At 59.7% G+C, this 8872-nt stretch overlaps 1 protein-coding gene across 2 annotated transcripts; it reads left to right on the top strand.

Moving 5' to 3' along the window:
* The first annotated feature begins 2136 nt into the window (after positions 1-2136).
* PSMD8 (proteasome 26S subunit, non-ATPase 8) lies at positions 2137-8870 on the top strand. 2 transcript variants are annotated; one of them, XM_002711499.5, is made up of 7 exons: positions 2320-2514; positions 3330-3402; positions 3518-3620; positions 5659-5824; positions 6605-6705; positions 7653-7764; positions 8656-8870. In XM_002711499.5, the coding sequence occupies exons 1-7, from the start codon at positions 2344-2346 to the stop codon at positions 8791-8793; spliced, it is 864 nt and encodes a 287-aa protein (XP_002711545.2). In that variant the 5' UTR covers positions 2320-2343; the 3' UTR covers positions 8794-8870. The 2 variants fall into 2 exon arrangements, with proteins under 2 accessions (XP_089175349.1, XP_002711545.2); XM_089319223.1 differs by lacking the exons at positions 5659-5824; positions 6605-6705; positions 7653-7764; positions 8656-8870 and adding an exon at positions 4059-5644 and having other exon boundaries at positions 2137-2514.
* The last annotated feature ends 2 nt before the right edge of the window (positions 8871-8872 follow it).

Below are 8872 nucleotides of genomic sequence, written 5' to 3'. Positions count from 1 at the left end.
GGATACTGGGCCACAGACCACCCCCTGTCACCCGACAGTCTCAACTCCAGCTCTTCCTTGAGGGCCTCGGGGAAAGGGTCTCCTGACCGCCTTCCCCCTGCCGAGTGGAGGCCCAGGGGACAGCAGGGAAGACAGCCTGACCAGCTTGTCCGTGGTGAGACAGGCGGGCTGCCGAGCAGGCCAGGTGCCGAGGTCACGTCATGGGGACACTCAGGTGAGAAGCCGAAGGACATGGTCAGGCTTGGCAGGGTGCCCCGGCTACCCTGTGGAGGACAGCTTGGGCTGGAGGCTGAGACCCCAGGGGGCAGCGGGGCAGGGCCTGGGCAAAGCCTGGCGTATCGAGGAGAGGAACAGGCAGGGGAGAGAGATGTGGCGGGGCTGGCAGGCCATGGAGAGAGTGGGCACGAGGGTGTGTTTAGGGAAAGGCCCAAGGCTTTGCCTGGGAACTAGGGGATGGTGGTCCTGTCCCCAGGATGAGGACCAGGGAGGGGAACATGGAGCCAAGTTGGGGTCCCAGTGACTTCTAGAGGAAGCCCCTGGCCTGGGGCTCAGGAGGGAGGTCATGGACAGGCACGGACACTTGTCCATAGGGTCACCTGCTCCCTTGGTTTAAAGGAGCAGATGGGGACAGCACGTCCTATGGGGGCGCTCAGTCATCCTGGAAACCTTCCACGGGGGGCGACAGATGCATGTCACATGGGGAAGGACATCGGTCCTGAGCGTGGTGAAACGAATCCTCCCTCGCTTACTGCCTTGAGGGAGCGTCCAAGGCCAAGGCGCAGGCAGGGGAACAGAGTGGGAGCCCAGAAGACGGTGAGCTGCTGAGACAGAGATGAAAGCCTGTCTTTCACAAGACAGAGCAGCGATGAGGAGGAAGCTGCAGAGGATTCCAGAGAGGGTGGGCTCCAGATCTGTGCTGTGGGACCGCACACTCATAATTCAGGGGGCACTGGGGCGGGGACTCAGGAATGACTTGTCCTCCACCCAGCGTGCCTCCATCAAAGCCAGATCTGAAGGCAGTAAGCTGTGTCTGCTTAAACTGCATCAGAGACAAACCTCGAAAATGTATGAATATATGCAAAACATATTCAGAGCCCAACAAGGTCAAAGATGCAACATGGTATCCAGTCAAATTTTGCCAGGCATCCAAGAGACAGGAAAAGGATGCGCACGGAAATGCACCCAGAACTAACACAGATGGTAGATTTAGCAGAGAGAACCTTAATAAATTGTAAACAGAGAGACTGCAGCTGTGGTAAAGCAGGCTTAAGCCACCACTTGCAGCTCCCCACATCCCATATCTGAGTTCTGGTTCCGGTTCCAGTCCCGGCTGCTCCACTTCCCATCCAGCTCCCTGCTGATGCCCTGGAGAAGGCGGCAGAAGATGGCCCAAGTAGTGCTAGGGCCCCTGCACCTGCGTGAGAGACCCGGATGGAGTTCCCGGCTCCTGACTTTGAGCTGGCCCACATCTGGCTCTTGTGGCCATTTAGGGGCTAGTGGATGGAAGATCCACCCCCGGCTCCCCGGTTGCTCTGCCTTTCATTGCAGAAAAGATATAGTGGATATCTAATTTTTGTGTAGAATATTTTGAACGCAACTGATTTTTTAGATTCATCCATTCAACAAATATTTATTCGTTGTGTGCTACTTTGTGCCAAGCACAGAGTACTGGAAATTCAGCAGGGGAGGGGACGTGTGATATCTCCGCGCCAGGTTTGAGAAGGCAGGTGCAACCGTAGCCTTGGAGGAAGTTTTGCAAGTAATCTGGGCTTATTTGTCTAAAAACTCAGAGAAGAACGTGGAAAGATGAAAAATGTGAAAAGGGAAAAGAGACAAGGGAGACTTAGGTTCAAGTCCCGGTAGGTAGTTCTTTGGGAGGCCACCCAGCCTCGCAGAGCCTGCCTATGAAACAGGAAGACTAGCAATTGTCCAAACGGCTCCACATCGCCACCTCTTGGCTTGGCTCTGAAGATGGCCCAGCCAAGACGGGAACGCCGTGCTGCGAACGTAGGCTGAAGCCAGGGCAGCCATCTTGACTAAGGGAGAGGAGGAGGGTGGGGGGAGCGGAGGACCGCTGTCATTTTCAACTAGAGCCAGAGCCCACTTCCGGTCACCATTTTGAGTGACAGCAGAGGCGGAGCTCCAGCTGACATGTTTATTAAGGGCAGGGCTCGGAGGGCACCTCCCCGTGAGCGACAGCAGGCAGCCAGTGGTGGACCGAGGAAGGCAGCCCTAGCCCCGCCCCTGGCCTTGGGCTCCACCTCCAAGCCCCACTTCCGCCGAGCGAGAGGCTGTAGGCGTCGCTGCCGTAAGTCAGGCAGGCGGTTTGCCGCATCACGGAAGATGGCGGCGGCGACGGTCAACGGGGCGACGGGCGTCCCGGGCTCCGGGACCGCGGCGGCCTCGGGCGCGGTTCTGCAGGCCGCAGCCGGCATGTACGAGCAACTGAAGGGCGAGTGGAACCGCAAAAGCCCCAATCTTAGCAAGTGCGGGGAAGAGCTGGGCCGCCTCAAGGTAAGGGGGGGAGCGGGCGCTGTGGGGGCCGCCGCGAGGGGTCTGGGCGGCGGGAGAGGCCGCGGTGCCGGCGGGCCCAGGGCGGGCTGGGGCGGGGGGTCTGCTGGCGCGGAAGATTAGCAACAACCGGAGTGCGAGCGACCCGGCACCTGCCGGCTGCCGCCGAAAGGGGACGGAGAGGGCGGTGATGGAGAGGCTGATGGTGGCAGAGCCGAGCGCGGGGTTAAGCTTTCGGAGGCCCAGTGTGGCAGGATGGGGGTGCCGGGGGTTGTCCTGATGACGGTTTCCAGGTCCCAGCCACGGGGTGTGCAGGGCGAGTGTGGTTAAGACCAGGCCGGGTTAGGGTCTGAGAGACGCGGGGCTTAGAGACACAGTGGAGTGGAGAGGAGGAGGCAGGGCTGAACATGGAAGAAATATGCTGATAAGTAGAGAACGAGAATACGGGGCCCAGTGTGCTTGGGCGGCAGTGTGGGGGCTCCACCGAGCTGTTAGGTTCTTAGAGAACCGAGTGGTGTGTGTGTGTGGGGGATGGTCAGTGCCCCCAGCTCCCTGATGTAGATTTTTAGGGGGAGCCCCGCCAGCCCGGAGAGCGTGGGGACGGGCTGTCCTCACCCCCAGGATTCCACTGGGCCGGCCGGAGCTGTTTGTCCAGCTGGCGCCCTGAGGACTGACTCCTTGAGTCAGCGTAGCCGTTTTACGAGGCAGGGAGGATGCTTAGCTCCATTTTCCAGGAAGGAAAACCGAGGCCGAGGGACGGTGAGTAGCCTGTGGCTGAAGCCCCGTCTTCTTTCCTCCCCTCCCTCCGTCCCCATCAGCTGGTTCTGTTGGAGCTCAACTTCCTGCCGACCACGGGGACCAAGCTAACCAAGCAGCAGCTCATCCTGGCACGTGAGTGTCTCTGGGGCTGCTGGGGCTGCTGGGGCTGAGGGGCCGCGGGACCGCGGGACCGCGGGGGGTGGGGGAGGGCCGCGAGTCGCCTGAGCCCCCGCCCTGTCGCCTGCAGGTGACATCCTGGAGATCGGGGCCCAGTGGAGCATCCTACGCAAGGACATCCCCTCCTTCGAGCGCTACATGGCCCAGCTCAAGTGCTACTATTTCGATTACAAGTGAGCAGAGGGTGGGTCTGGGGCCTCCTCCTACCTGGAAACTCCTGTCCGGCCGCGCTGCCTGCCCGGAGGCTGCAGGGTCACAAGCTGGCTTGGAGTCCCGAGACTGAGGCTGCCCAATCCAGTCTCTGCAGGGCTCCAGGCTGACTGCGTCCCCTCTGCCCAGTGTGGCCACCACCACCTCTCACCTGCCCTCTTCCCGGCTTTGCCTCTCTGCCTCATACCCCCATGGCAACCAATAGGATTATTAAAAAAAAAAAAAAAGACTTATTGATTTATTTGAAAGGCAGAGTTACAGGGAGAGGAGCTCTTCTGTCCACTGGTTCACTCCCCGATGGCTGAGGCTGGGTCAGGCTGAAACCAGGAGCCAGGAGCCTCCTTTGGGTCTCTCACATGGGTGCAGAGGCCCAAGGACCCAGGCCATCTTCTGCTTTCCAGGTGAATTAGCAGACAGCTGAATTGGAAGTAGAGCAGCTGGGACTCGAACTGGTGCCTGTATGGGATGTCGGCGTTGCAGGCGGCGGCTTAGCCCATTCAGCCACAGTGCCGGCCCCCAGGATTTTCGTGAGACTGAAATGGATGCTGTTGTTGCCCTGCTCAGAGCCTGTGCGGGCTGTCAGTGGTGCTCAGGCTCAGGACCAGGCTATTCCTTGGCCCCCAGTGCTGTGCCAGGCCTAACCCCCTGCCCGTGTCCCCTGACCCTGGACCCAGTGGCTGTGCCCACGCTTCTTCATCCCAGCCTCCCTGGCTCTGGACCGTGAGCTTCCAGCACTGCCTGCCACAGGGCCAGGCCCAGCGCAGGGACACGCGAGATGGGTGCTGAGAGTAGAACTGAGTGAATCCTGCAGGGTTCAGTGTTTCAGAATTTGATATCAAACTTCCTGATTATATGGTGCGGGGCAAATGACTTCACCACCCTGTGTCTCAGTTTCTCACAGTGAGGGTGATAGTTTTCACCTTTTAAGTAAGGATTTATTTGTGGCCAACTTTGTGGTGCAGTGGGTTAGGCTGCTGCCTGCAATGCTGGCATCCCAGCTGCTCCTCCTAATCCAGCTCCCTGCTCACGCGCCTGAGGAGGCAGCAGATGATGCCACGCATGTGGGAGACTTGGGTGGAGTTCTGGGCTCCTAGCTTCGCCAGCCCCTGCGCTAATAAATCAAGCTTTTCTTTTTTTACTTATTTGAAAGCAGAGTAACAGGGAAAGAGAGAGAGAGAGATCTTGTGTTTGCTTGTTCACTCTCCAGTACCTACAGCAGACAGGGTTGAGCTGGGCTGGAGCCAGGAGCCTGGGAGTCCATCCATGCCCTGCTGCATGGTGGCAGGGCCCAAGTACTAGCGCCATGATCTGGTGCCGCCCACCGTGTGCATTAGCAGGAAACTTGATTGGGAGCAGAGGTGGGATCTGACCCAGGCACTCCATCATGGGATGCAGGTATCTCAAGCAGCTGCATTCCTTTTTCTTTTCTTTATGAAACTGTTTACTTTGGAAGGTGGAGTAACCAAGAAGGAGGGAGAAGCAGATCGTTCATCTGCTGATTCACTCCTCAAATGGCCACATTGGCCAGTGCTGCCTCAGGCCAGAGCCAGGAGCCGGGAACTCCATCTGGGTCTCCCATGTGGGTGCAGGGGCCCAAGCACTGAGCCATCCACTGCCTTCCCAGGCGCATTAGCAGGGAGCTGGACCTGCTGGTGCCATGGGTTTACCCACTGCACCACAGTGCCACGCCTCATTACACGGTGTTTATTTAGGCCAGCTACTGTTTCAGCCACTTTATCTGGATTAAATTAAATCACCTCGGCGTTATTCATTTGACGCACGTCCATTGTGGCGATACCCACTTCACATTGTGGGAAACTGAGGCAAGTCGCGTCAGCGATTTCTTCATGCTGTTTGAGCCTCGGTTTCTTCACCTGAAGACCCAGGATCTGATTACAGCTGCAAGGGGACGGGACAGGCGTTGTCGGTCCCCGGAGGCCGGGGTGTGGGCCGAGGGGTCCCCGAGCCCTCCTTACCTTGGTTCCCTCCCCTGGCCCGCAGGGAGCAGCTCCCCGAGTCTGCTTACATGCACCAGCTCTTGGGCCTCAACCTGCTCTTCCTGCTGTCCCAGAACCGGGTGGCGGAGTTCCACACCGAGCTGGAGCGGCTGCCTGCCAGGGACATCCAGACCAACGTCTACATCAAGCATCCGGTGTCCCTGGAACAGGTGAGGCCGCTGCGGGCGGGGGCCCGGGCTCAGACGTTAGGGAGGTTTCCCGGAGCGGTGGGCAGGGTTCACACCCCTTGGAGCCACGGAGGCACTCATTCACTCCCCCAGTGATTGTGGGCGCCAGTGTGTGGCGCGTGGTGGGTTTTCAGGCTGCGCAGTGGCTCAGGTGCAGTTCCTGACCCTGTGAGGATGGCATGTAGGTGAAGAAGCAGAAACCGGGGGAGCCGGCTAGTCTGTCACACTTCAGGAGGTGCTTTGGGGAAAACAGCATGAAGGAGGTGGAGGGGGCAGGCTCCTGGAAGCTGAGGCCAAAAATTCAGGTGAGGTTTGAGGGCGAGGGAGCAGGCCATATGGACGTCCACTAGGGGGCGCTCCAGTGCCGGGCGTCCTGAGGCAGTACCACGCCTGCTGTGTGTTTGGGACAGCGAAGAAGACCCTGCCAACAGGGCCCCGAAAAAGTCTCCGAGCTTGCGGCTAGGAGGTTGTTCTCCAGCTGAGGTCTCCTGGGAGGATTTGGCTGGGGGGAGCGGGGAGGAGGGGCACTGTAGCTAGCGGCATAGTTTGGGCAAAGATGTGGAGGAATGAACCTGGGGTGGATCTGCCTGTCTTCTGTTATTGGAGAATCAATGAAATAATCAGGCTGGGGTGGTGAGTGTGAGTGTTTTAACCGGAGTGCTTGCTGGAAGAAGGGCCCCAGTCCTCGTGGGGAAAGGCCGCTGGCCGGCCGAGGGGGGAGCCCCGGCTCCATCCTCGTCCTCCCGGTCTCGCCCTCTGCAGTACCTGATGGAGGGCAGCTACAACAAGGTGTTCCTGGCCAAAGGCAACATCCCCGCCGAGAGCTACACCTTCTTCATCGACATCTTGCTCGACACCATCAGGTGTGTGTCAGGGCGGGTTGGGAGAGAGCCCGGCCCCGGGCGCCAGGCAGTCCTGGGCGTGATTCCTTTTCCCAGCCCTTTGTTTCTTAGGCTCCAAGCACCCTGGTTCTGTGCGGTGGCTGGGCCCGCGATCGCAGCTAACAGAACCCGTCTTACTCTGGCTCTCCACAGGCTTGGCCGTGGGATCAGCCCTCAGCATGGGCTCAGCAGACAAGGGCCAGGCTGCCCTCTTAGGAATGCCCGCCAGTGAGCCACGTGGCCTCACGGCAGGGTGCCCAGGCCGGAACCTGCAGGGTCCCCTTTGTCTAGAACGAGGCCCATGCAAGTGACATCAAAGGGGTGGCGTGTGACGTGCGAGTCCCTTGAGGAGTGATAGAGTTTCAGAGTGGTGGCCAAGCGTGTTCACGCAGGTAGGAGCCACGCTGAAGGGTAGCAGAGACGGTGCCAGAGCCTAGAGACCGGCAGGTGCATAGAGGACAAGGGTGTGTGGGGGCGTGGCTGAATGGTTTTCTGATGAAACGTGGTGGCTCCCCTAAACCACCGGGAGTGCGGGAGTCCCCACGGCCCCCACCTGGCCTGTGAGATGACTGCGTCTCTGAGGGTGCACCCTTCCCTGGGCTGGCTTTTCCCAGAGCTCATCCCAGTGAGTCGGTACCTTGCTTCTTCCTCCTTAGTGAGCTCATGGTGCTTCTTGCTGGGTACCGGAACCCCCTCGGGCTCTCTGGGGTGGGGTGCACCTGTGATTGTGAGGTGAGGAGCTCCCCACGTTGGAATCCCACGCTGGGTCTCAGATTTGAGCCCAGAAACGGACTCCGGATGCAGACCCTCCTGCGGCCCTAGCTTGCCGGGTGGCTGCGGTCAGGTTCTCTCTGAGCAGGGCAGGTGACATCAGTGCTGGCCTGGAGGGTCTGAGCTGGGCTCAGCACTGAGGCCCCCCTCCTCCCCAGGGATGAGATTGCTGGGTGCATTGAGAAGGCGTATGAGAAAATCCTCTTCACGGAGGCCACTCGGATCCTCTTCTTCAACACTCCTAAGAAGATGACAGACTACGCCAAGAAGGTAGCTGGGGTGCGGGGCGAGGGGCCGTGGGGTGAAGGGGTCCATTCACAGCCGTGTGGGGTGGCATAGAGGGACACAGGGACAATGCTGCCCAGCTCTTAAATCTGGCTCTGCCGGCGCCGCGGCTCACTAGGCTAATCCTCCAACTTGCGGCGCCAGCACACCGGGTTCTAGTCCCGGTCGGGGCGCCGGATTCTGTCCCGGTTGCCCCTCTTCCAGGCCAGCTCTCTGCTGTGGCCAGGGAGTGCAGTGGAGGATGGCCCAAGTGCTTGGGCCCTGCACCCCACGGGAGACCAGGATGAGTACCTGGCTCCTGCCTTTGGATCAGCGCGATGTGCCGGCCGCAGCGCGCCGGCTGCGGCAGCCATTAGAGGGTGAACCAACGGCAAAAGGAAGACCTTTCTCTCTGTCTCTCTCTCTCACTGTCCACTCTGCCTGTCAAAAAAAAAAAAAAAAAATCTGGCTGTGTGACCTTAGGCGAGTTGCAGGACCTCTCTGAATTTTAGTGTACCTGTTCATACAACAGAGCTGGAGTTGAACACGTGGGATGAGCTTAGCACAGCCCCGGCGGGGGCGCTCCTCACGTGGCATGCAGGGACCCTGGTCTAGTCGGGAGCGAGCCGGGGAAGAGGTGGGTGCGTGAGTGATGCTGGATGGGTTACTGGCTCTGCCCAACCCTGCGCTCGTGCGTTAGAGGTGCTGTCGCCGAATCCTCACGGCAGAGCCAGAGAAGTGTGTAAGGAGGGTCCCTGGCTCAGACTGGGAGAAACGGAGGCACAGAGAGGTGGGGCTACTTGCCTGGGTAGAGGGTGTCGCTGAGGAAGTACGCCTTGGCACGGAGGGGGGGGGGTCTCTGATCCCTCAGCTGACTCTGATGCCTCCCTCCTGCAGCGAGGCTGGGTCCTGGGCCCCAGCAACTACTACAGCTTTGCCAGCCAGCAGCAGAAGCCGGAAGACACCACTATCCCCTCCACAGAACTGGCCAAACAGGTCATCGAGTACGCCCGGCAGCTGGAGATGATCGTCTGAGCGCCGCCCCCGCGGCCCAGCACGCGTTAGTCGGCACCCTGGCGCAGGCGTCCTCCAATAAAGCTGCCTTCACACTGGC

Source organism: Oryctolagus cuniculus, chromosome 18, assembly GCF_051225735.1.
Source record: "Oryctolagus cuniculus isolate XC-2025 breed Fujian yellow rabbit chromosome 18, ASM5122573v1, whole genome shotgun sequence".
Classification (NCBI taxonomy): domain Eukaryota; kingdom Metazoa; phylum Chordata; class Mammalia; order Lagomorpha; family Leporidae; genus Oryctolagus; species Oryctolagus cuniculus.
The sequence above is the reverse complement of the archived record's forward strand: the minus strand, read 5'-3'. Positions and strand labels throughout refer to the sequence as shown.